Source organism: Myxocyprinus asiaticus, chromosome 26 (genome assembly GCF_019703515.2).
Source record: "Myxocyprinus asiaticus isolate MX2 ecotype Aquarium Trade chromosome 26, UBuf_Myxa_2, whole genome shotgun sequence".
Classification (NCBI taxonomy): domain Eukaryota; kingdom Metazoa; phylum Chordata; class Actinopteri; order Cypriniformes; family Catostomidae; genus Myxocyprinus; species Myxocyprinus asiaticus.
In genome coordinates, this window is record NC_059369.1 from 15,448,795 (window position 1) to 15,476,759 (window position 27,965).

At 38.6% G+C, this 27,965-nt stretch overlaps 2 protein-coding genes across 2 annotated transcripts; one reads left to right on the forward strand and one right to left on the reverse strand.

Annotated features, from left to right (window-relative positions):
• The first annotated feature begins 201 nt into the window (after positions 1-201).
• Positions 202-4,284, forward strand: LOC127417212 (growth arrest-specific protein 1-like). Its single transcript, XM_051657065.1, has one exon. It carries the CDS (start codon positions 646-648, stop codon positions 1,405-1,407), a length of 762 nt encoding a protein of 253 aa, XP_051513025.1. The 5' UTR covers positions 202-645; the 3' UTR covers positions 1,408-4,284.
• Positions 4,285-5,223: 939 nt separating this feature from the next.
• Positions 5,224-27,905, reverse strand: LOC127417204 (serine/threonine-protein kinase ULK3-like). Its single transcript, XM_051657045.1, has 16 exons — positions 27,548-27,905; positions 27,244-27,384; positions 27,020-27,140; positions 26,772-26,867; positions 26,507-26,650; positions 25,671-25,753; positions 25,304-25,459; positions 24,856-24,961; positions 24,727-24,767; positions 23,383-23,485; positions 23,224-23,288; positions 23,068-23,146; positions 8,850-8,890; positions 6,626-6,673; positions 6,482-6,545; positions 5,224-6,222 (listed from the first exon to the last, which is right to left on the reverse strand). Exons 1-16 carry the CDS (start codon positions 27,647-27,649, stop codon positions 6,206-6,208), a joined length of 1,407 nt encoding a protein of 468 aa, XP_051513005.1. The 5' UTR covers positions 27,650-27,905; the 3' UTR covers positions 5,224-6,205.
• Positions 27,906-27,965: the final 60 nt, after the last annotated feature.

Here is a 27,965-nt window from a genome sequence, read left to right on the forward strand (position 1 = left end):
TGACAGGGTTTTGTAACTTAATGCAGAGAAGAAGGCAGGCAGACCACACAGCTCGCGGTTTCATGAAATTTATAAACATTTTATTTATCCTGTACAGGAGGCGAGGTTTGCCAAACGCGACGTTTCTATGTAAAGGAATCCCATGGCGGCGCACTCCCCATTAACAACCAATAGAACAACAGATTCTGTAATGAAGAGAGGAGAAGGAGTTTTAGAGGAGAGTTTTGGAGGAGTGGAGTTTGGAGGAGGGGTCTCTGTGCGTAAATGCAGCAGAGCATGAAAGCACTGGAGGGACAAAGACATGCAGCATGAGCAGAACTCTGAGAAACAGACAATCAAAATAACATAATATTCTCAAATGAAGAGGGATTTTTCGCCAGGCAGAGGATGCAAACAACTTTGGCAAACTTGAAATGCACTCTAGGATGAATCTGATGGCTTGGGAAGTGGCCAGATCGCATGGAAAACTATTGATGGCATGGATAACTGTTGAACTTTGTTTCTGTCTGGAAAAGTAAATTTTGGAATAGATTTTGCTTGTTGAAGCTTCAGAGTTTTACTCACAGCATGAGGACAAGATTTGGGATTAAAGGGGACTAACATGAGCATGCAGTTAATCTAGGTTTTTAAAGCACATTCCCAGAGATGGAGAGCTACTTCGGTCCTGTCACATTTCTCCTCTCGTTTCTGATGTCGCTTGATGCACAGTTGGTTTGTTGGCAGGCACTTATCAGGTGTCATGAAGAGCGGGACTGCGAGCTCGCCTATAATCAATATCTGACCGCGTGTGATGGGAATATCCGAGGGAATCGACGGCAGTGCCCGAGCCACTGCATCAGTGCTCTCATCCGCCTCAACCTGACCACCAGCGGGCCGGAACTAGAGAGCTGCGACTGTGGGACAGACTTGGAGTGCCTGCGGGCCAAACACGCCATTGAACCGTGTCTGCCGCGAAAGCATCCTGGTGGCGCAGCCGGGATTGGCTGTACCGAAGCACGCCAGCGTTGCGAGGATGAGCCCAACTGTCAAAAGTCCCTGACTGCCTACCTGTCTCACTGCGGACAACTGTTCAACGGAAGGAAATGTTCGTCCCGATGCAAATCAACCATAGAGGAACTGCTATTCATGCCAAATGGCATGCTGCTGAATCAGTGTGTGTGTGATGGTTTAGAAAGGCCATTTTGTGAGGTAGTCAAACAAAATATGGTCAAACTGTGTTCTATTGGGGACCACAGTGTTTCCATTGACAACGATGGAATGGATGATATATATGAGGATGAAGATTATGAGGTGAAACCAGAGAAAGATGTGACAGACACAGATGCTGTGATGTCAAATGCCTTCACACTTTCTCAACAGGTAGTTTTGCTGTGTAGTGCTTTTGTTATGGCTTTTACCCACATCTGAGTTTGTCTACAGTCACTGCACTCTACGGTATGGTGAAATGCCGCTGACTGACCCTCAACAAAGAAGACACTTGCAGATGACTGCTTATCATCTCAGAGTCATTAAGTGTAACCATTTAGTTCTTCTTGAAGCCAGGACCCAATGACATTTGTCCAAACTAAATAATTTTTTATCGACGCTGATTAACTCAGATAAGTCTTGAGGAATAAATTCTCTGCAGTCTTTCTGTATGTTTTCACTATGACATGACTATTGTTTTGTTTCCCTTTAGTGGCACTTGAAGTGTGCCTTTTTTAATAAGACTAAAGGCAAACAGTGGACTTGGGTCGAGAGTGTTTGCCAGCAGACTCTCATTGTACTTGCATCTCACTTCAAATATTTGTAGACTGTGGTCGGATAAAGGAACCGGTTCTGGGATCAAGTACTTCATTTAAATGAAGAGGCCCTTTAGAAGATTTTAAATGGTCTCGACCCCAATCGCTCACTCTTCAGTTCTGCTTGGTTTTATTGGAGTCTTTCCTGGTGTAATTTCTTGCTCTGATTCAATGGCAGAACCTCATTTGGTTATTCTCCAGAAGCCTGCGATGGTCTTCAATAGTGGTCTAAAGAAGTGATGCTAACATTTAACAGCAGAGGATTGATCAATTATCTTTAAACTTGAAATATCTGCTGTATGGGTATGCTGGTTTAAAAACACTATGAATGATTGTATTTTCACCAATTTAAGCAGCTCTGATGAAGTTCAATGCTAAACTTGAAAACACTTTTCTTCATAAAAGAAGCTAATATTTGTTTTCAAAGGTTTTAGATCTCAAACTCCAGTTTTTCCTTTTGCATATAATGAATAATTAGTAATGTTACATGGACTAAAGTGTAGAATTTACAGTTTATTCAAACTCTATGGCCCGAAACATACTCTATGCAAATATGTAAGTTCGATTTCATGTTATTATGTTTCAAAATCTGTCAGAATGCAAGTCATAATGCAATGCAAGTATGTGTCGTATTCTCAGCATTCCTGCAAGGGGCGCTTTAGCTGGCATTAGTGTAAAAGGTGAGAAGGATATACAGTAGCAGCAGACAGAGCTCCAAAAATGGGCAGGAGCTCCAAACCACCAGCAAAAGTGTAGAAGGCCTCTAACCTAACCTGTTCCCCAACCCTAACTGTGTGTGGAAGTGTTGCCACCTTTTGGAGTTTGCCCAGCTCCCTTTTGGATTAACCCCACCCCCTTCTGGAGTAAACCTGCCCTCATTTGGAGATTCCACCCCATTTGGAGATCTCCGGCCTGCAGCTACACCTACTTGTAAAAGGTCTCTTTCTACTCTTAGTTTTCTCCTTCCATTCAACTACTGTCATAGTGGAGAAATAGTTTGAAAATCAGTTTTAATTTTGTTGTACAATTTAGTTAAAATTAGCTAAGCTTCCTATCCGATAAGTAATATCTGGTTTAATGGCACAAACATTTGAAGGGAACACTATCACCCCCTGGAGCACTGAGGTTTGTTTCCCCCCTAGTAACACAATAATTCACATTCAGTATGTCTAAAAGGACTGCACGCTTGCAGTGTGTTGGCCAAGCATTCGCATCTGCATGTGCATACTTAAGAGTATGTTTCTGGCCTAATATTTCTTTTTACTTTTCTGAAAGGGTAATCATTGCTACAATTTTCAAAACCTTTGTACATAAAATTAATTTATTTATACCTTTTGGGATTATTAAAATAAATAAATAAATAATGCTCTCTGGATAAACAGATAAATTACTTATTGTTGGAAACTTGTTGCATCAGTGAAATCTGAATATTTCTGTTCTGTTGCTTCAAATTCACCAAACAATCTAACAAATTTAGCTGTTGCTCATATTAGTACTAAACTGGAATGTTTAAATGCACTGTACGCTGCACTGTGTTTTTTAATTTAAACCTCCTGAATGCTTTCCTTAAAGTATAAAGTCTCTGGAAAACAACAGATCACAGCAGAAGCCAGAGGGTCTACAGACATTCATTTTTTGGGGTTTTCTGTGAAAACAACGAGCAGGAACCAGACTAACTCAAGGTACACAGTTCAGTCAACACTAAAGCCCTTCTTTCCTCCCTCATGAACACCCCCCACCTAAACGACCGGGAACAAAATCAAAATAAACAAAAGCAGGGGAGACGGTTCGAGGGGGGAGGAGGGGCCACTCAGGCCAATAGTGACACTGAGCTGAAGCCCATTTTCTCATTTATCTGCTCTCAGGACTCTGGAAGTGACCCAGATTTCAACCCCCACCTTAACACACACACGCACACACTGCTGTGCTCTAGGATACATTCACATTTTAGAGGCAGTATTGTGTCCTGTGGGTACAATGTTCTATTCATGACGAGCACGTCAATGTAAAGGAAACCTCTGTGTGTGTGTTGGGGGTTGATGTTGGTTCTCAGCCTCTGAAGGATTGTGGTTCCTCCCCCCACACACACAAACCCTTCCTCAGTTCATCTGATGTTGAGTTGGCATGACTTCTCAGAACTAGAATCATGAGCCGCTGGCAGAGTGAGTGCCAGGATGGGGCACAGCAAAGCTGGCACCAAATGTAGGCAAGTAACAACAACAGCACCGTTGTGTTGATTTATGTGTGTGTGTGTTTCAGAAGGGCGAGCAGTACCTATCCTCTATTACTCTGGCCTTTAATGAAACCCTCAGGCAAATTTGGAGTGAAACTCAAGACATCTCATGAGATCTTACCAGACAATAGAACTGCTCTAAGTAGGCACATTTACCAAACTGACCTTTCTACTGCAGAACTGCCGTGTTTGGGGAATAACTAACAACAATTCTGTCATTATTCACTCACGCTCATTTTGTTTCCCATGGTATGACTTTACAATGTAGGTACAGGAAGTATGTTAGTCTCAGTCACCATTCACTTTTGTTGCATATTTTTTCATACAAAGAAAGTGATTGGTGACTGAGGCTGTCATTCAACCAAACATATTTTGTGTTCCACAGAAGAAATAAAGTTATATGTGTTTGCAAAAACATGAGGGTAAAATAATTGTAATTTTTGAGTGAACTATTCTTTTAACAATCCGTTTCAGTACCTTTATATAAAGGAATAATTCACCCAAAAATTCTAATTCTTTCATCATTTACTCACCCTCGTGCCACCTCAGATGTGTATTACTTTCTTTATCTGCTAAACTCAAATTAAGATTTTTAGAAGAATATTTCAGCTCTGTAGGTCCATATAATGCAAGTGAAGGGGTGCCAAAATTGTGAAGCTCCAAAAATCACATAAATCAGCATAAAAGTAATCCATAAGACTCCAGTAGTTTAATCAATATCTTCAGAAGCGATATGATAGGTGTGGGTGAGAAACAGATTACTTACACATTCTTCTTTTGTTTTTGGCAATTCACATTCTTCATGCACTCCCCTACTGCACAGGGAGAAGAATTTCTAGCAAAAAACAACAAATATTGACTTCTTTCTCACCCACACCTATCATATCACTTCTGTAGATATGGATTAAAACACTGGAGTAATATGTATGGATTGCTTTTATGATGCCTTTACGTTCAAAATTTTGGCACCCATTCACTTGCATTGTATGGGCCTACAGAGTTGAGATATTCTTCTAAAAAATCTTCATTTGTGTTCAGCAGAAGAAAGTAAGTCACACATCTGGGATGGCATGAGGGTGAGTAAATGATGATAGAATTTTCATTTTTGGGTGAACTATCCCTTGGTGTTTTCTCATTTTATTAGCTGTATTTAGTGTAAATTTAAGAGTACCTAGTTTAATTGTTTTAAATTGAGTAGCTAGGCAAACAGTTTCAAAGTATGTCGCTTCACTAAAACTGGCCCAATCACAGGTTTAGTGTCTTACATTTATATTTGCTGTAATGTGTTTTGTTGGAAATGTTCTATAATGTACTACAAAGCTTCAAGTGTGCATGATGGTTTCTGCAGACTGATTTATTCCAGAGAGGAAAGCGGAATGCAGAGGGAGGAATTATATTACCATAGGAATGCAGAGAGGAAGCGACAATTTATGGACAACAAAAAATTCATAAGGCAGGCAAATATACACTCTAGCTACCAAAAGAGAGAAAAATGCACAATTTAACTTAGATTATGCAGTCAATAAATAATCACACATCAAAAAATTGTTTATAAAATCAAATAAAAAAAGACCGTTCAGTATTCTGTTGTAAGATGTATTTGTCAGTAGTATCAATAGCTATCGGCACTAAAATCTCCCTTTTTTTGAGTTTTGTGCAGCAATTCAATGTGAAATCACAAATGTAAGCTGCTAACCAGCGGTGTGATATGTGTCTGTCATTACATGGCCATAAATTGAGCGTGTAAAGTGCTGTAAGGGAGTGTGATGTGAGCCAGCCCCGAATAAACACACAGAAAGCCACACCTCTCTCATGGTGGAGCAGTGGCTGACTCTGTGGTAGGCCTGTGGTCAGGTTTGAAGCTTTGTGTTTGTGTGTGTGTGTGTGTGTGTGTGTGTGTGTGTGTGTGTGTGTGTTTGTGTGAAAGAAACAATGATTTCGCAGTCATTACATGTCCAGCACATCCATTTCTTTCAGGTGTAAAAGATTTTTTCTTAATGCAAAGATTCCATATGAAAACAAAGTGTTAAAGGAGTTTTAACACTGCAACTATATAGTGTCAGCAGTTTGAAAGTCTGCCAGGTGAGCGTCACATCACATTATTCACACATGAAGAGATCCAATCACATCCTGTGAATTCTCTAGTCATGTGACATGCTACATCCCTGTTGCCTTGGTGAGAACCCGCAGCTCACTGTAAACAACAGGCTGAAATAGAGAGAGATGTTAGAAACATTATACTGTATAACTGTAACTTTCAACACATCTAAGTAAATTACAGAGTGATGTTCAATTTTACAGTAAAAGTAATAATTGACTATTTCAACATCATGTTTACAGTCTAAATGTAAATCTGTGATCTGAGAAGCCAGACGCTGCAAGTCAATGTTGTTACGTTCAGTTTGAATGTCGTATATGTTTGTTATGGATACAATGCAAAGTGATTCTTTGATCTGTCTGTACTTACAGGATCTCACAGATTCAGCTGCAGCGTCTTTCTTCAGCGATTCATCGGTCTGAGTTTCCCGCATCTGCACACAGATCTGAGCTTTAGATGATGCCTTTAAACCCTCGAATAACATGAGCAGACAGGAAGTTATACAACATTTACCTTTATCAGCTTTTTGAGGTATTCAGCTCGACTCATTAGACTTTTGATCTATAAGAGAAAATAAGTGTAACCATCAGAAAGTGGGGCCTGGGTAGCTCAGCGAGTATTGATGCTGACTACCACCCCTGGAGCCACGAGTTCGAATCCAGGGTGTGCTGAGTGACTCCAGCCAGGTCTCCTAAGCAACCAAATTGGCCCGGTTGCTAGGGAGGGTAGAGTCACATGGGGTAACCTCCTCATGGTTGCAATTAGGGGTTCTCGCTCTCAATGGGGGCGCGTGGTAAGTTGTGCATGGATCGCGGAGAGTAGCATGAGCCTCCACGTGCTGTGAGTCTCTGCGTTGTCATGCACAATGAGCCACGTGATAAGATGCTCGGACTGACTGTCTCAGAAGCAGAGGCAACTGAGACTTGTCCTCCACCACCCAGATTGAGGTGAGTAACCGCGCCACCACGAGGACCTACTAAGTAGTGGGAATTGGGCATTCCAAATTGGGAGAAAAGGGGATAAAATATATATATATATATATATATTTTTTTTTTTAATTATGTAACCATCAGAATGTAATAAAAAAAATACCCTGACACCTGCCCTTTACAGATCCCAAGCTGCAGTGAAAACTGAGGAAAAACTAATCACTAGATTTGAGTGGCATCAAAACTTTGAAAGATATTCAGAGTTGTTTAAGACACTTAAGGCAAAAGTATACTTTCGTTTTTCCCGGATCACGCACAGTATACATGAAGCAAATTTCAACATCAGCACAGTCTGCGTGGACTGTCCAAGTGTGGCATACATTTTCTTGACGCGACAATCTTCATCTGTGCACATCTTCAGCGCATGCACCTGTTGTTGACTGTACTAAAGAGTATCACAAAGCAGTCATAGTGTGCATACATCGAAAACATTCATATTCGCTCTTTAAAAGGCTGAGCGCTCAACCGTGTGCAAGATGATCCGGCACACTAAAAAATTAAGTATGCCCAAGCCTTAAAGGGATGGCAAATTTAAAATGAAGCCAAAAATGAAAAATCTCTCATGATTTACTCACCCTCCTGACATCCCAGATGTGTATGACTTTCTTCTGCAGAACACAAATTAATATTTTTAGAAGAATATCTAAGCTCTGTAGGCCCATACATTGCAAGTGAATGGGTGCTCCAAAATCCACATAAAGTTAGCATAAAAGTAATCCATATGACTCCAGTGGTTAAATCCATGTCTTCTGAAGAGATATGATAGGTTTGGGTGAGAAACAGATCAATATTCAAGTCATTTTGATCATAAATTCTCTTCCCTGCCCAGTAGGGGGTGATATGCATGAAGACTGTGAATCACTAAAAAAAGGAGAAAGTGAAGGTGAAGGAAAAAGGACTTAAATATTGATCTGTTTCTCAACCACACCTATCATATCGCTTCAGAAGATGTGGATGTAACCACCAAAGTCATCTAGAGTACTTTAATGTTGCCCTTATGTGGATTTTGGAGCTTCCAAATTTTGGCACCCATTCACTTGCATTGTATGGACCTACAGAGCTTAGATATTCTTCTAAAGATCTTTGTGTTCAGCAGATGAAAGAAAGTCATACACATCTGGGATGGCATGCAGGTGAGTAAATGATGAGTTCATTTTCATTTTTGGGTGAACTTTCCCTTTAAGCAGCAAATAAACTAGATAGTTTGATAGTTTCTTCCAGTGTCAGTGGGCAGTTCTTGGCCAGAATAAGCTGCAAAGTGGACCAGACTTTATGCAGATGCTACAAGAGTTTGTCTTCACCTCTTTTATAGAAGAAAGAAAAACCTGAAACCAATTTCTGTGAGGTTGCCATTGCCAGAGCATATTCTAAAAGGAAATAAATGTTTGATTTCTGATTCAGAGGAAATGTTTATCCCTCTTTCTGTACTCAATTGTTTACACGTTACTAGTTCTCTACCAGATATACACTTAACCAAGACGAAAACAGGAGTCATTGTCTCTTTAAGATGTTGGAGGAGTGTTAAAGTGACGTGTCAGAGGGGTATGCGATTTCTATATGGAACATGTCTGATGTATGTGTGTCCTAAAGGCACAGTATGTGATGGAGGCAGTGATTAATGACTTCATAATTCTGCATGTCAGAGAGATGTATGCGACGACGCTGTAGAAACTGCGTGCTGAGCTCAGGGCTTAAAGTGTCCAAAATAAACACACATAATATACGCACATAAATGCGGATTTTCTCACCTCACTGTGGAGCAGCTCGCGCCGACGGCCTTGAGATTCAGCTGAGAGGAGAGAGAGAAAAACATTATGCTAATTTCTGTATCTGTGACAGCTTATGGCATATCCCAAACACTAATAACTTTCAGCTACTTCATTTTTTATTCAAACACACATAATAACTTTGAAGATTGTTGTTATCTTGTTTTAAAACTTTGATGAGATCATTAGGAGCTAGATTTGTGAGTGATGCTGTGAGTGGTTTCCAGGGTGTTTCTATGCAGTTCTTAAAGGAATAGTTCACCCAAAAATGAAAATTTGCTGATAATTTAATCACCCTCAGGCCATCCAAGATGTATATGACCTTCGTTCTTCATTAGAGCAGGATTTAAGTTAATAAAGTTTTAATTAGCAATTCGTTTTTCACACAAACGTATCGATTCACTTCAGAAGACATTACTTGATCAGCGGGAGTCGTCTGGATTACTTTGATGCTGACTAAGTGTGCTTTATGGACCATCAAAAATGTTTGTCCATTCACTTGCATTGGATGAAGCTAAAAACCTGGGATACTTTCCTAAAAATCTTAAATCCTGTTTTGATGAAGAAAGAATGTCATATACATCTTGGATGGCCTGAGGGTGAGTAAATTATCAGCAAATTTTCATTTTTGGGTGAACTATTCCTTTAAGGTGTTCCGAGCGGTTTTACGGTGTTGCTAGCAGGCGCGTAGCAACCTTTACAACTGGGGGGACATGTCCCCCTCACTTTTAGAAATAACTAAATCCCCACCACCCACACACACACACATTTTCAGAAATAATCATTCAATTTTAAGTCATTTACTTTGCTTAATCACAGTGCAAGGCAAAAAAATTTAGCCATTCACATACAGCGAAGCCTTTATACTGGTTCCTTCAGCAGTGGGGCGGGACTAACGCAAAAGCTGTAATCCCATCGGCTAGCACTCACATGTCACTATCCACATTTTGATTCAGCAAAAAAAGCTTCTGAAATTGTTCAGTTAAAATCATATTTAACTTAATGAATATTTTATGCTTTGATTCTTTGGTTCTGGCTGACTGGACCAATGTATGAAAAGTTTGACAGCAGTCATTGCATTATATGATAATTTCATATTAAATTAAGTTTAATATGAAAACTTTCCTTCATACATGGTTGCTAAGTTTTAGTTCTAATAATTAAAGTTAAATTAAATCATAAAAAATGCTAGACTGACTGGTGTTTCTTAAAAGTTCAGTTGATATGCTTTCAAACAATATCACAAATTCTAAAAAATAAAACATCTTTAAGTTAAGTTTAAATCTCTAAATTCTTTAAAACTGTGGTATTGTGAAGAGTGGCTGATTATATTTAAATCAGATCATTCCAACGCCCCTGGTTGCTAGTGTTGCTATGTGGTTGCTAGGGTGATTAGGATGGTTGCCAGGGCACCAACCAAATAAACGGAACTCTGTCGTCAAAACGAATTCTGGTCCACACCACAAACACCGTAATATTTAGGATTAGGGGTTTGTTCAAATCACTAACCTTAAAAATGAACAACAGTAATAGAGATGTTCTGTCCTAGAAAGCACCACTAAAAAGGGAGTATTTGAGAAACATTTCACAACAAACCTTGTGATTTCTCGACAATGCCTCTGCTAACTGTTTAAACAGTATTCCACATTGAGTCCTTCAGCAGTGTAATGGCTGTTTTAATTATGCCTGCGCTGGCATTAGTGGCGTGACAGCTAGACAGCGGGAGTGGATTGGCCAAAAAAAACCTGCAGTGAAACTGGAATCCAGCAGAGTTTTGGCCGTGCGTTATGAGAGGGGTGGTCCAGGGTTTCTGCAGGTTTTATGTAGCTAAATTTAAGACTTTTTTAAGACCTTTTTAAGACCAACTAAAGAAAAGTTAAGGAATCAATTGAAGGGAACATAATACATCAATATGTTCTCTAAATGTAAATGTCTAGGGAGCACATGAACAGTCATATTTATAGCAACACTTCAAAGTTGACAAATGCAACTTTCAATAGATCTCCTTTACTTTGTAACTTATTTTACAAAAAGTATCTTGAATACCTCTGCTCCCAACCACCAGAATGTGGAAATAACTTTTACCTTCTGATCGGACCCATTGTATCAGCTATATTCCTCTACAACTCTGCTGTGTCACTTACTGACAGATGAAGCAGCACATACCACCTCCTATACTGTTCAATGAATATATAGCGATCTAATGTTAGCTGTGTGGTGCAGAAATTAGGCATAGTCTTCACTCTAATATAACTTAAAAAGGGTGACCAGATTTTTAAAGTCTCAAAACGGGACGTGTGTGTGTGTGTGTGTGTGTTTACACGAGGGATCATAAAAATTGCATTTTGCTTTTATTTAGTACTGCCCTTTAGAAGCTATTTGATATAACAGATCCTCACATATATTCCACAAGACAAAATAGTAACTGTATTTACACACATGATCCTGTTCAGAAGTTTACATTCCCTTGGTTTTTAATATGGTGTGTTGCTTTCTCAATGATCAAAGATGGACTGTTTGTGTAATAATTTTTCATGAGTCCACAATGTCCACTTTTCTTAAGAAAACCCCCCCAGACTACTGTACAATTATTTGATTTCTCAGCATCTTTTGCACATTTAAATTATTCAGTGTCTATATGATGAGATCCAGCTTTTGACACTAGTGACAATTGAGGGACTCGTACACAACTATTACAAAATATGCAAACAATTATTTATTACGTAGCTTCTGAATGGCAGTACACACACATCTTTTATCTCTTATAGGCTATTTGTATACATTCTGAAAGGGGTGTGGAAACTTATAAAAACAAAAGGGGCATGCTAACTTCTGCACTTAACTGTATAGGCTATATTGTTTGTGAAAATGTATATTTTATTTTAGATTTAGTTTTTTCATGATTTACCCACATTTTAGCTTTTTTAATGTACAAATTCCATGTAGCCTATTCTATCCATATGATGTCATATTGCATGTGTAATTATTAAATTACTTGTCAAGTCAGGTACACACTTTAACACAAAATTCACAACATTGTAACCTAAAATTCAAAATACAACCCCCACATCTCAACATATAAGTGCTTGTACTATGTAAAAAGTGCAGTGTATCTGTCTGAATGTGACACTGTCTGATTTACCTCTGTGCTCGTGGGGAAATGAACATTAACAGTGACAGAAAAATACTTGCTTACATACGGTATTCACATGATACATGAAGAAATGGATCGGCTTCTTTCAGCTCGTTGAAAACGCATTTTATTGGTGCATTTCAACTTGGGCTGACTGACAGGATGACAAAGAGCGCACGCCAAGCGCATTACATCATTGCCATGGTAACCAGATACATTTCAGCGGATTTGCTGAAAGACTGACAGGTTATGTCTCATTTCGAAGGCTGCATGAGGTGGATCCTTCGTGGTCACTCACAACCCACGATTCTTTGCTTCAATGGAAATGTCTAAAAAAAATGCCTGAAAATATGATGTTCAAACGCAAGTAATGTTAATTCCCAAGTTGACGTACCTCAGTAGATGGATGCAGAGTATATAATATATACACTGGCAGCCAAAAGTTTGGAATAATGTGCAGATTTTGCGCTTATGGAAAGTAATTGGCACTTTTATTCACCAAAGTGGCATTAAACTGATCACAATGTATAGTCAGGACATTAATAACGTGAAAAATGACTATTACAATTTGAAAAAATGTTCAGAACTTCTTAAACTACTTCAAAGAGTTCTCATAAAAAAAATCCTCCATGTGCAGCAATGACAGCTTTGCAGATCTTTGGATTCTAGCTGTCAGTTTGTCCAGATACTCAGGTGACATTTCACCCCACACTTCCTGTAGCACATGCCATAGATGTGGCTGTCTTGTCGAGCACTTCTCACACACCTTAAAGTCTAGCTGATCCCACAAAAGCTCAATGGGGTTAAGATCCATAACACTCTTTTCCAATTATCTGTTGTCCATTGTCTGTGTTTCTTTGCCCACTCTAACCTTTTCTTTTTGTTTTTCTGTTTCAAAAGTGTCTTTTTCTTTGCAATTCTTCCCATAAGGCCTGCACCCCTGAGTCTTCACTTTACTGTTGTACATGAAACTTGTGTTGAGCGGGTAGAATTCAATGAAGCTGTCAGCTGAGGACATGTGAGGGGTCTATTTCTCAAACTAGAGACTCTGATGTACTTATCCTCTTGTTTAGTTGTACATCTGGCTTTCCACATCTCTTTCTGTCCTTGTTAGAGCCAGTTGTCCTTTGTCTTTGAAGACTGTAGTGTACACCTTTGTATGAAATCTTCAGTTTTTTGGCAATTTCACAAATTCATTCCTCAAAACAATGATTGACTGACATGTTTCTAGAGAAAGCTGTTTCTTTTTTGCCATTTTTGACCTAATATTGACCTTAAGACATGCCAGTCTATGGCATACTTTGGCAACTCAAAAACAAACACAAAGACAATGTTAAGCTTCATTTAATGAACCAAATAGCTTTCAGCTGTGTTTGATATAATGGAAAGTGATTTTCTAGTACCGAATTAGCAATTTAGCATGATTACTCAGGATAAGGTGTTGGAGTGATGGCTGCTGGAAATGGGGCCTGTCTAGATTTCATCAAAAATGACTTTTTTCAAATAGTGATGGTGCTGTTTTTCACATCAGTAATGTCCTGACTATACTTTGTGATCAGTTGAATGCCACTTTGGTGAATTAAAGTACCAATTTCCTTCCGAAACAGCAAAATCTGTACATTATTCCAAACTTTTGGCCGCCAGTGTATAATTTTAGTAATATGGTAATATAGTAAAATGGCTGTGTTCCGTCAATTTTTAAGCATGCAGTGGTTCAGCCCCTGATTAAAAAGCCGAATCTAGACCCTGTGGACCTAAACAATTTTCGGCCTATTTCTAAACTGCCATTTCTATCCAAGATACTGGAAAAGATCATTTTTAGTCAGCTTATTTCATTTTTAAAGAAGAATACGGTCTTGGATAGATTTCAGTCAGGTTTCAGAGCTTGTCATATACAGAATCGGCTCTTCTTAAGGTAGTAAATGATCTGTTATTAGGAGTGGACTCTGGTAATTGTGTTGGCTTAGTCCTGTTGGACCTCAGTGCCGCTTTCGATACAATTGATCATGATATTCTTATTGAGCGTCTAAGACACTGTGCTGGCATTCAGGGTATAGCTCTGAAGTGGTTTACATCCAATCTGCAGGACAGAACACTTTCAATTAAAATTGGGAAATTTTCATCATCACATGGGTGGTCCCTCAGGGATCTATTTTGGGACCGGTGTTATTTTCTTTATATATGCTTCCCCTTGGCTCGATTTTTAGAAAGCATGGCATTTCTTATCATTTCTATGCGGATGATACACAGATGTATCTTCCTTTGACGCCTGGAAATGACCTGTCTTTAAATGTCTTTTTGAATGCCTGGAGGATGTAAAATGCTGGATGAATAAAACATTTGTCCAGTTAAATGATAAAAAGATGGAGATCATCATTTTTGGCCCAAGTGGCTATGAAGACATTGAAGGACAGTTTAGGGCTCCTGTCTTCTAATGTGAAAATTTTTGTCACGCAGATCTTAAATTTGACAGACAGATCAACTCAGTTGTTGAGAATAGTTTCTTTCAACTGAGAACTATTGCCAAACTTAAATCTGTACTTTCATTTAATGATCTAGAGAAAGTGATTCATGCGTTTGTATCATCACGCCTTGATTATTGTAATGCCTTGTATTTAGGGGTAAGTCAGGCTACTCTGTCACAACTGCTGCTGATTAAAAATGCAGTGGCTAGATTGTTGACTAATACCAGGAAGAGGACCATATAACCCTCATTTTAGCTTCCCTTCATTGGTTACCTATAAAGCAAAGAATAGAATATAAGGTATCGATGTATGTTTTTAAAGCTCTACATGGTCTGGCACCAGTTTATATTTTGGAACTTATAAACTCTCATTTATAAGGCCACTCATATCAAATAATCAGCTGCTTCTTGATATCCCACAGTCACGCCTAAAGTATAAAGGGGATCGTGCCTTTGCTGTTGCTGCTCCGAGGCTGTGGAATGGGTTACCACTGTTCGTTAGGTCCTCGACCTCTGTCTATATGTTTAAAACCCGTCTGAAGACACACTTGTTCTCTGTAGCTTATGATACATTTTAATGGTTTTATATTTTCTGAAGCAAACATGTGTGACAATGGATTTGTATTGTATGGATTTGTATCTGTTTGTGCCTGTTTTGTATATGGTGTACATTAAATCATTTTATCCTTTTAACTGTACAGCACTTTGGTACCTCAACAGTTTTTAAAGTGCTTTATAAATAAACTTGAATTTAACTGAATAATATATCATTAAAATAAAGAATTATAGACTAAAAGTACACCTGTAAAATCTATTTTCTTTTCTCTCTATGTCATTATAACTCTCCTAAAATTTACCTCATACACTCCCTTCTCAATCTCGCACTTGTTAAAGATTGGCATGCTGTCATAGCAACCATGATAAGTTCTGTTTCAATTTGTCCTATGAGGCCGTCTCGTTTAAACGAGGCTTGTTTAAAGGAGGACGCTCGGTATACTGCAGCCTTCAAAGGACTCTTCCCAGCCTTTGAAACGAGACACAGCTAAAATATTGTCAAATCAACGTGCGACGCATAGAAATTTCTTCTCTGCAAACGTTACCAAAGACAATAGCGAGAAGGAAAATGAGTATATTAAATGTAATTCAAAAAAATCAATTAGCCTACCAGCTGAAACTGGGACTTAATTACATTGTTAAGAGAACTGTCAGGACACCAGGACACACCTCTTAAAAATGGGATGTCTGGTCACCCTACTTAAACGGAATGAAAAAACAATCCCTCATAACATTTAATGCCATGACCTTATGAATTTAAGACTTCTTGCTCAAATTTAAGACCTTTTTAAGGCCTTAATTTGCGGAAGGGTGAATTAAGACTTTTTAAGACCTTTTTAAGACCCGCGGAAACCCTAGGTGGTCTCCGGTGAGAGGGATGGTCTCAGATCCCCATTCATCCCAGGGTGATTGACTCAAGCTTTGGATAGTTTATGAGATAACAATTTTCGTATTGTTGTTTTTGTTTCAGGATTTAATAACATTGAGAAACATATTTTCGGATTTTGAGCAGGGGGAGCTGTGGGCGTGTGGGGGTGTAATCAAGGAGGAAATAACTGCAAGAACTTTAAATAAGTTTATAGGTATATACAGACATAGACTTTAACAATTAAACCCTGCATTTAACGGCAATGATCAAAACTGTGCAGCGATAGCCCTCAAAAAAATATCTTAAACAATGTCTTACCTTATCGTACATGTACTAAAGAACCCCAAAAGTGGCTTTTCTTTCAGGGTTGGCAATAATAAAGGTTCTCATTAAGGCATCAATATCCAGACTGTCCAAAATATCACCATGAACATGCATAAGAAAGGTATGTCAGTCTTTTTTGAGTCATTGTAGAGCACAACCACGTCTTCAAACAGTGCAGGGTGGAGAAGGTTCTCTCAGATGAAGCTGCTGAGTTGGGAAGACTCAGACAACATTTTAAGAGACTTTCAGCTTCTTTGAAAATACCCCTTGTTTGCGGATGGAGTTTGGACAAGTGTGCGGCTACATCTTGTATAGTGTTTGGGGGAGACTCACCCATGACATCTCCAAGCATTTTCAGCTGGAGTTCAAGTCGGCCTCTATCACAGTGTAGTTGCGAAGGAAGGTGAAGGGACTCCACTTGTACTTTTTGGTCCTTGTTGGCTGCCTAAATAACCGCCTTCTCTCTTAGAGCAGCTACCTAAATACCATCTTGGTTGAATCTCCTCTTTAGTTCCTCGGTAACCAAATCCATGACTTCATAAAACTCGTGTCTTCATGAGTGTTGTGCTGGTGCCACTGGTTCTGCTGAGTGTCTGTAATGGACTGTGGTTTTACTCATCCGGTGCGACTCACCGTTATATGGCATTTTCAGTCCTGCTCTAGAAACCCTGTGTAGTATGTTCTCGACCACTGCATAATTTCGAAGTGCTTCAATGCGCCTCCTAAGCAATTCAGTAGATTCGAAGGCACCCAGTGCGCTGGCTTTAGTATTCTGTAAATTCCTGGCTACCGACTCACAGGGCTCGAAAAGTGCTTCACAACACAGAAGGCCGAAGTAGGTTCTTGCCTTCAGAGCTTGTTTATACAGGCCTCTGATCTTTGCTCTGGCATCTCCCCTCACACTTTTGCCATCTTTTAGCTGTTCCAAAGTTCCAAGGATTTCTCTGTAGGCGATACAAACTCGTTTGATAGAGTTTGCCCTTATGCACCATCTCGTGTCTAGTATAGCAACAACTTCATCACAGCCAAACACTGACTTGCAGAGCTCCTTGCATTTGGATGACTCATGTATAACTAAAGCTATGCCCTGAACAAAGTTCATTGACTCAACAACAAACCCCTCCTCACAGGCAACCTCTTGAAGAACTAAGTCCAGCAAGTGGTTGGCACAGTGCACAAATGGAGATTCAGGGCATGCAGTATTTCTTTGAGTCGCGCCAGAACTCCAGGAAACCGGCCGGACATATTACTGGCTCCATCAGAATAGTAGCCTTGAAGCTGTTCAATAGGAAGGTTCAGTCTGAAAAAAACATCTTTGATGCATTTGAACAGTGTTCCACCACTACTGTCAGGAGCATTATAAAATCAGAGGAAATCAGAATGAGTCTTCATATTCTCATTCATGTACTGCAGCATTAATGAAAATTGTTCCATTGTGCTTGCATCTGTCGTTCCATCCACTGTTAGTCCATAATATGGACTATTTAAAGCACGAGATACAATCTCGCTCTGAATGGCACAAGCATATTGTTTTTTTTTTTGTTGTTGTTTTTTTCCCTTTTTCTCCCAATTTGGAATGCCCAATTCCCAATGTGCTTTTTTTTTTTTTTTAAGTCCTCATGGTCGCGTAGTGATTCGCCCCAGTCCGGGTGGTGGAGGACGAATCCCAATTGCCTCCGCGTCTGAGACCGTCAACCCGCGCATCTTATCACGTGGCTTGTTGAGTGTGTTGCCACGGAGACATAGCGCGTGTGGAGGCTTCACGCCATCCACCGCGGCAACCACGCTCAACTCACCACGTGCCCCACTGAGAACGAACCACATTATAGTGACCACGAGGAGGTTACCCCATGTGACTCTACCCTCCCTAGCAACTGCGCCAATTTGGTTGCTTAGGAGACCTGGCTGAAGTCACTCAGCACGCCCTGGGATTCGAACTAGCGAACTAGCGAACTCCAGGGGTGGCACAGGCATATTGTTGAATGATTTAATTCTGAATTGTGTCAGAGAGCCAGTTATCTCTCCAAAAAATCCATTCTCTTTCTTTTGGGAGGTTGTAACAATGCTGTAGCATAAGTTCATACAAAATGCCGTAATGGCTGCAATCACTCCAATAAGCTACTCCCTTCTTCCCGAGAAAGAGCACTGACCTCAACATCAATTCAAGTACATGCCGTGCTGTCATCTGAGTTCGGCTGGTAGCGTCAGACAGAAGAGTATTAATAGGGGTGTTCCCGAGAGTTGAAATCTTATGAATAGCATCACTATGAAACTTCGAACTTTCATGCTCACTGAATTTTTCTGTGGCCTTCTACCAATTGTTAAAGCCTCCCTTAACAAAACAGTTGTCTAGTCGTACACTATCCTCATGAATTAGGTGGTTCTGCACTGCTTTGGCACAGCTGAAACAAATAACGCGATCATTGCTCTCGATGTAATGCAGCCACCTCCATTTTTTGAACCAGCTTTCATTGAATAAATGACAAAAAGTTTCTTTGCCAAAATGCCTTCCGGGAAAATTGTAGCTGGTTGATTGATGTGCTCTCTCTGTTAAAGTTAAGGCTGGGCTAGCCATTGTGAAGTCAGAATTTGCACCTGTGGTGTCATCCTCTTCCTGACATTCTAACCTGCTGTTCAAGCTCTCCTCATTAAACTCTGACGACAGTGCAGTACTCATCTCGGAGGTGCTCGGAGTCAGACTAAGGCAAGAGTGTGCCACTTCGCTGCTGCAACACTTTTTATTTTGTTGTGGCTTCGAAAAGAAACAGAAATATGTTTCTGAGCTATTTTGCGTTTTACCATTCTGAGCGGAAAACCGTCAGATAGATGCACGCATACATCATCAAAGTAAGATTGGATTGTCCAATCAATGACGTTGGACTAGCTGGGATGAGTCACGTGGAGTGAAGTACTAGATAAGAAATATATAATCCTAAAAATACTATTTGCGCATTGGTTTAATCACTTTTTTAAATATCATGAATTCACATTACTTTTCTTTATTTTTATGTTTTAACAGCACTTCACAGGGGGTGCTGCATCGCCAACAGGGAGTGCTGCAGCACCCCTAGCACCCCCACTTCCCGTGGTGATGTTGAGAAATAAAGAGCGCTGCTCTCAATGAAATCCAGATGGTAGCGAGATCCTACCACACACACTGCGCTGGCGCCATCTCAATGCCACATCTGGACACCTCACTTTACTTCTTTACTTTTGCTCTCTCCTTTCTCTTTTTTTTTTTTTTTTTTTTTTTTTTTTACTATGATGAGATTATTAAGAACTAGATTTCTACATTCTCTGAAGAAAATGTTAGTGTCATGGCATTGCACTGCTTGTTGCTAAGCTGCTCAAGGGTTCTGACTGCATGTTGGTATCATGGTTGCTATGTGGTTGCTAGGGTGTTTTGAGTGTTCTTTAGCATGTAGCTAAGCGGTTGCTAGGGTGTTGTGGGTGTTTGCCAGGGCATTGCTATGTTGTTGCTAAGGTGTTCTGAGTATGTGTTGCTATGTGGTTGCTCTGAGTGGTTGCTATGGTGTTCACGATGATTGCTAGAGTATTTTGGGTGGTTGCTAGGGTGTTTGGAATGGTTGCTAGGGCATTCAGGATGGTTGCTAGAGTATTCTGGGTGGTTGCTAGGACGTTTTGAATGGTTTCTAGAGTATTCTGGGTGGTTGCTATGCGTTTTGAATGGTTTCTAGAGTATTTTGTGTGGTTGCTAGGGTGTTTGGAATGGTTGCTAGGGCATTCAGGATGGTTGCTAGAGTATTCTGGGTGGCTGTTAGGGCATTCAAGATGGCTGGTAGACTCAAATATTCTGTGAGGTTTCTTGGACATCTGTATGCCTGACTGTCATCCACTCGCTCTCTTTCATTCACTGTATCGTGTCTTTCATGCTCTCTTACTTTAGTTTTCCTTTCAAACTCTGTCTTTCCGTTCCTTATTTATTTTCGTATAACTCTGTCTCTCCAACCTTCACATACTTTATGATTTTTTTCTCTTTTCCATTACTTTCTGAACCTTACAGAAAAATGTTGTGGTGGTTCCATGGTACTTTTTTGCTTGTGAAAACAGCAACTATTTACAGAAGAAGGGAGACATTTTAAATACATTTGATAAAACTGATATTTCCAGCTTTAAAATCAAATTGGATGTGCTGCATTCAAAGCCGTTAAATAGCTAATATACTCACACATAAATTATATATTTATATGGCAAGTCTAATCCAGTGATTCCCAACCTGGGGTCCATACTGTAAGCAGGTTCCGGGGGTACGCAAAAATAATTGGATTGTGCTATAATGAACTAATAAAACAAATTATGAATAAAAATATAAATAACGGATTAGGGCTGAGTAAAAATTTTGATTTTCTAATTAATTTCTATTTCCATTTGATCTTGATATCCATTCTTAAAATCCCAATATAGATCTTTTAATATGAAAAGTTAAGAGAGATAATTTCACTGCATGCTGAGTTTGTTTGACTCTTTCCGTGTAATGTGTCCAAAGACGAGATCCAAGCATTCCATTTGTCCTTGATAATGTCTCTTTTAATATCTTTTCTGTTCTTTACAGTCAGTTGCTGATCAAAAACAACAAAATTAAACATTTATTTATATAAAGAACCTGTGCCACTCCACTCTCATTAATATTTGCTCAACCGAAACAAAACATCGAACTTCCAACGATATAGGTCAGTGGGAACTGCAGGTTTTCTTAAAGACACAGTACCATTTTAGCATTTGTTCTACATATCAGTGTACAAACTTGTAAATAGTACATATTGTGCATGTAAATAATAAACATGCAGACCTAACAATAAATATATAATATATATATATATATATATATACACACACACACACACACACACACAGTATATACGATCTACCAAAATGATGAAAAACTAATGAAAAAATACAATTTGTAAAATTAATTATTTCCCAAAATATCAAGTTAGAAGATCCCCTGCCCTATATTATTAACAACATTAGCCTTTTCTAATCGCATATTTCATGCCTCATTTTGCCTGATTTTGTTTTTGTCGATAAATAAACATCATAAATGATATTTATATATAAATCATATTTAGCCTTTGGTACACATCTTTGGTTTTGTGACGATGAAGGGGTAAGTGAGCCTTACTGATGGGGCAAAACTGATTTTTACTTACGGCAAAAAAGGTTGAGAAACACTTTTGTAATCTACAATATCACCTACAACTGACCTTATAAACTACATTACTGTTATTTCTGGAAATAAAGTCACACCTGAATATGAGACGCACCAGTTCAAAATCACGTTGTTTAGAGAAAAAAAAACACAGATAAGTCGCACTGACGGAGATTACATGTGGCAGGCACTAGGACGCAGGAGCAGCCGCCTGAGTCTCGACTTGTCTTTGCTCAACATGCCAGCTGCGCTCCTTGAAGATTACCTCAGGAAATACGCATCTCTATGCTATATATACAAACAGCATTTAGTCTGTGAGTAAAAAAGTATGCCTTTTGTATTCTATTTATTCATTAACGTTAGCGACTGTCTCTCTGTGGATAATTCAGACATTACCCAATTTGCTATGTATTAATTATCTGATTCCCTGACTGAATGTTTTTACTACAAGTATGATGAAACGTAGAGTTTGTTAGAACAGTAATATTATGATGGGACAGAATATTTAAACTGGTTGCATAAAGTACTTTGTAAAGGCAAAATATTCTGAATTGGCCACTTTAAGACGCTTCTACCATCTCAAAGGCTGATGTTTTCATCTGTTTGAGTGTAAGCATATGTGTTTTGGTGTGCGTGCATTTGAACAAGAGGGGTCTGTCTGCATCCTGCAAGACTACTACAAGACACGCCCACTACAAGTTACGCCCCCTCCAAATAACCAGCAAAATCCTGAGGTCTCTTGGAACAGTTGAATACCACTTTCATACACTGTGTTTGTGTTTATCTGTCCCACAGCAACCCTAAACCTACACCTATCCGTAAATCTAAACCTAACCATAACCACAAAGATTTTAAAAATGAAAAGTTGGTATAACGCAAATTTAAAGTTTTTTTTTTTTAATTCAGACATACCGCCATATCACTAGGTAGTGACAGTGAGGAGAAATGTGATGAAAATGAAGAGGAGAAGCAGCTAGCGGCATGCTAAGCTAATAGGCTAACCGATAAGCTTGTAAGCAAACTGGAGAAAACAGAACAAATAAATTAAATAAATAAAATTTAAAAAACAAAATAAAAAATAAAATAAAAATAAATTTATATCTTTTTTCAGAAATTGTACGAACACCTTTTAATAAGTTCAGTTTACCATTTATCTTCTGATGATATGTGGCATATTTTAAAAAGTTAGCATTTTTCATATTTAAAGAGAAAATAAATCATACAGCGATTGCATAGGATTTTAAAAGTTCTTGTAGCCAATAGAATCACTTGATGATCCAAGGGGGGCGTTACGTGTAGTGGGTGTTTCTTGTAGTCTTGCGGTACGCAGACAGATACACTTGGTTTGAACAGCCGACATCAATTACGTATAAATCATGTATATAAGTTACTTTGGACTATAAGTCACAGGACCTTTCAGATGAGAAAAAAAAAGCAACTTAAATTCCGAAAAATACGGTACTTGAACAATTACTTGACAACCTGTCTAACAAATTCCCCAACCCGTAGTAAAATCACTGTAATGCAAAGCCTCTCGTGGTTTGTTACCTCAAAATATATAACTGTCTTATTTCTTTTTTCTGTTTGTTTTTATAAGAATTGTTGATTTCTTACAATAACATAAAAATAAGATAGAAATCAGAAAAGTAAAGAACAGGAAGTAGTAAACTAACATATTTCTCTTACCTGCTAGCGCCAGCAGCAGCTCACCCAAACTCTGCTGATATAAATCTAAAGTGTCATAGTCCTCCGCACTGCTCTCCTCCTGCAAACACATCAGAACTCCAGCACCAATAATGCAACACTGCAGCTCAGATAAGTCAAATAATCAATAACAGTTACCCAGGCAACAGCGGTGGATGCTAACTCTAGGGCAGCTAGTAAACGTGGCTGATCTCTAGACATTTCTGTAAAAGAGAAAAAATTTGACTATTAAAACAAGAGTTTCGGTTTAATCTGCTGGTTTTGTGTATTGGTTATTAGCAATGCAGTACACGTTACCTATTAATATATTCCTGGTTGATTTTGCCTGCTCAAAACTGATCTTGTGGTCTGATTTGACCAGAGCTTTGAGTTCCTCAGCTCGAGAAACATACTGATTCACCTGAGAGGGAAACATCAAAAACATAAAAAAAAATGAAACCTCTTAAATCACAAAAATCACATTTGTTGTTTTTCATGATTTATGGTGATTTAAAAATGTCCCCAGATTTAATGCATGGTGTTTTTATTTAAAATCTTGCTCTTCACAGTAGCTCTTATAATCAAACTTTGCAGTCACACTTGGTTACAAGGCACTTGCAAACCAACAGCGTTTGGCATTATTGATGTCAAACGTGGTGTAACACATCTTCATCCACCATATTTGAGAACTACATGGAGGGGAAGATTTTCAGTGAATAACCACTTAAATTTCGGTCTGTTTGTCACACAACGCTATCATATGACTTCAGAAGACTTAGCACATATTGTCCAATAAAGCAGTGATTCGGTACGCAAAAAGAATTGGATTTTTCTATGTTGAATCTAACCTCACATGTACAGTATGTCTTAAAATAAAATAATAAAATTAGGGATGGGTAAAAATATCAATTTTCGAATTAATCGTGATCTTCATTTGAACAATCCTGATATCGGTCTTTTACTCTGTTTACTGTATGTTTGCCACCCAGATCTTTTCACTGCATGTTGTGATAAAAGTTTGGTTTGATATTTTCTGTCCAAAGATGTGATCCATGCAATCCATTTGTCATTGAATACTGTCTCTTTTAATACCCTTTCTGTTCTTTACAATTTGTTGTATTGTACAGAACTACCGCCAGTTGTCTTAAAGAGACATACCATTTTAGCTCTTGTTCTACATATCAATGTAAGTAGTACAAATTATGCTTATAAACAATAAACATGTAAATAAACATATGTATGCAATATAATAATTCTAATTCCAATACATCATATTTATTGATGGAATACATGGAATTTGTACATTTGTAAAAAGCTAAAATGTGACCAGAATTATGAAAAACTAATGATAATGTAAAATTTGTACAATTATTATTTCATTAATAATCATCAATTTAATGACAATGTTAAATGATATAGTCTTTGGTAATCTTTGGTTCTGTGGAGGTATTTTTGGCAAAAAAAAGGTTGGGAAATACTGCTACAGAGTCATATGGACTATATTATGGTGCTTGTTTTGTCATTTTTGGAGCTTGACAGTGACCATTCCAATTCAAAGTACACCGAAAAAGAGCAATGTGAACTGGAGCAACATGAGGGTGAGTAAATTTTAACAGAATTGTCACTATTATGTGAACTACTCATTTAATGAATGAGAATTACCTTTTGTCTCAGTGCTTCCTTCCTCTGTCGGTCAGTTTCATCTAAAAAAATAAATAAAGATCAATGAGTGAATCTGAGCACTGAAGAGTGAGAGAACAAAGAGAGATAGACAGTGAGTTTGTGTCTTACAGTGAATAGCAGGAACAAAGTGTTCGAGTGCGCTACAGTACAGAGATAACGCAGCAGATTGCTCTCCAGCCTGATCTTTCTGAACTGCCTGCAATACCAGCACTTTCTAGAAGAAAAACAGACAGGAATTCAGTATCTGATGTCTATATCGCACACCTGCGGACTGTTAGAATTGCATAACATGCTCATTTATGCTCAGAAATGAAGCAAAGCACACACAAACTAAATACACAAACAGGCCGTTCTAATTGTAATTCTTCACTGAAAGAGTATTTGAGTGTTTGTGTGTAGACACGCAGCTGTGTGACACATTTGCTCACATTTGTGTCGTCTGACACTTGAGATCAGCAGCAGTTTGGCACTTTAGACTAAAATAAACACATGAAACTGTTAATGTGCCTTCATGTGATCTGGGTACACACACACACACACACACACACACACTCACTGCCTTTCCGAGGCTGTCTGTGCTGGGCATGTGTTCCAGGTCTACGAAGGGATGCAGGAAAAACTCATCAAATGTGATGCGAGCGTCCGGATCTCTCTCCAGCAGCCGCAGCAGCAGATCTCTGCAGTCACAAGAAACACACACTCCAGATGGCAGCTACACAAACAAACACACACACACACACACACACAGTAGTGTGTTACAGTAAGTCAATGTCTCAATCTCAGCTCAGAAGAGTTTCTTATGCTTACAGCAGTAGTACAACAACTACAACAGCCCCATCTAGTGACAGTGGAGAGATTTACAGTGTAGCATTACATTGATGACAGAATCTTTATTTGTGGCTGTTGCAGGATTACAGTCTCACCTCGACTGGTTTCTCACTGCATATTTTCTCCTCCAGTTCAGCAAATGAGCGAGAGGCAAATGGAGCCCGGCCAAATAAAGCCTCTGTGTTAATAAAAACACACAAACTCAGACGCCACTTCCTCAACAGGTAGAGCTTAAAATTATAGTAATAAGTCGATTAATCAGCCAGTCTGATTACTTTTTTTATATTATTGACATCAGCCTCAAAATTATGACTTTATATCTCATAATAATGACTTTACCTCATAATTATGAGTTTTTATCTGAAAATTAATATGACTGAATCTTATACTTATGACTTTTTATCTCATAATTGACATTTTTTATCATAATTTTGATTTTCAATCTCAATATTATGACATTTTATCTCATAATTTTTACTTTAATGTCACTATTATGACGAATCTCATAATTTTTACTTTTTGTCTCATAACTGACTATTTATCTCAAAATTAATATGACTGAATCTTATACTTGTGAGTTTTTAATCTCATAATTTTTACTTTTTGTCTCATAATTGACTTTTTAAAGTAATATGACTTTTTATCTCAAAATTATGACTGAATCTCATAATTATGACTTTTTATCTAAAAATTATGACTTTGTGTCATCATTTTGGCTTTTAATCTAATAATTCTTACCTCTTTTTGTCTCATAATTAGGACTTTGTTTCACATAATAATGACTTACCAAAGCACAATTTTCTTTAAGTGGTGGAAATGGGCTTCCATAATATGAGCATCGACATTGGCCTTTGAAAAATCAAACCTACACTGAACATTCACGGGTTAAAGTTCAGTTAAACTTAATTCAGTTCAAGTCTGTGTCTCTCACCATAAAGAATGACCCCAACAGACCAGAGGTCAACTCTAGCATCATAATGTCGTCTGCACACCATCTCTGGAGCCATGTAGAGTGGAGACCCTCGCAGAGCGTGCTGCTCATCCCAAGGGGACATGTACTGCGCAAAGCCAAAATCTAAAGAGAGAAACAGACAGGTGCGTCCTTTAACGTGACCAAAACACCTCTACACATCATTTCTGCTTAGGTAAAGAAATTTGTACACTTTTAATTGCAATTGTTGAGAATGAAGTTGCACCTGCGAGTTTTAACGTGTTTCCACTCAGAAGAATGTTCTGAGGTTTGAGGTCCAAATGAGAGATGTTCTTCTCATGGAGAAACTGAAGAGCACACGCTAAACAAACACACATTGATGATATAGAAGTCACATTGAACAGAGAAGGTCTACATCTGTTTTGTAACCAGTATCAGACAATTAGCTGTGATTTCATCTAAATACATTGTGTGGTGTGTTTTCCATTTAGTTCAGTCAGTGTTAGTCTGTACCGATCTGCTGAAGGCAGCGACGGGCCACTCTCTCTGGAAGAATCCGACGACTGCGGATAAAACAGGACAAATCTCCTCCTGAACACCATTCCAGAATCAGATAGATATTATCGCTGTCCCACTGACAGACAGAGAGTAATGGTTAGTAACTTAACAGAATTAAGATTTCAAAATAATATAAAATAATATAATGTACCACGGGAATCTTTTATAAGTGCCTGTACCTGAAAATCCTTGAGCTGCACAATGTGAGGATGGCGAACTGTTCTCAGGATTTCAATTTCTGTCAGCAGATTTTCCATGGAGGTTTTATTGAGACTTTTCTTACTGACCACTTTCACAGCCACTGCCTCCCTGTTGTCAGTCTACACAGTGTAAACAAACTATCAATCAGTCAGTCAAACAAACAAACAAACAAGCAAATAATAAATCAATCCAAACAAGTAATCAAACAACCACTCTTAATGCAACATCTCAAACACTCATGCTTTATTAATTTTCATAAATATAATCTGTAAATTCACACACTTTTCTGAAAGCTTTATAAACTGTCGCATATGTGCCGCTTCCCAATTTCTCGGTGAGAATAAAATCCTTGAGCTTCGGCGGAGCGAAACCCGAACCAGCCATCCCGAACCAAACCGGAGCGAAACAACAATCAATTAGTCAATCAATAATTAATGGTAATCATTATTCTTTACAGCGTTGTCAAGTGCACAGCGAGGGTTGTTCGGGCCTGTTCAGAGTCATTAATGCGTCCGATTCAACCGCAGACTGTTGACTTTACAAAGGTTACAAATTATTTAAAATTTACTCGGATAATTAAATAGATATCACATAAAATGTGTTTATATATGAAGCGCTGCGGTCTGTTTACTTCCGGACAATGACGTCAGCGCAAATGACACTACGCGTCAGAATAAAACGCGCGCTACGGCACTGACAT

Bases quoted from the DNA above. Each gene is read 5' to 3' on its own strand.
- LOC127417212 (XM_051657065.1), top strand. From the start codon at position 646: ATGGAGAGCTACTTCGGTCCTGTCACATTTCTCCTCTCGTTTCTGATG.
- LOC127417204 (XM_051657045.1), bottom strand. From the start codon at position 27,649: ATGGCTGGTTCGGGTTTCGCTCCGCCGAAGCTCAAGGATTTTATTCTC. The intron at 23,289-23,382 runs GTAACGTGTACT...TCTCTTTTACAG, and splicing joins AACCAGGAATATATTAATAG to AAATGTCTAGAGATCAGCCA. The intron at 8,891-23,067 runs GTAAGAGAAATA...CTCTCCTCTCAG, and splicing joins GCTGCTGCTGGCGCTAGCAG to CTGAATCTCAAGGCCGTCGG.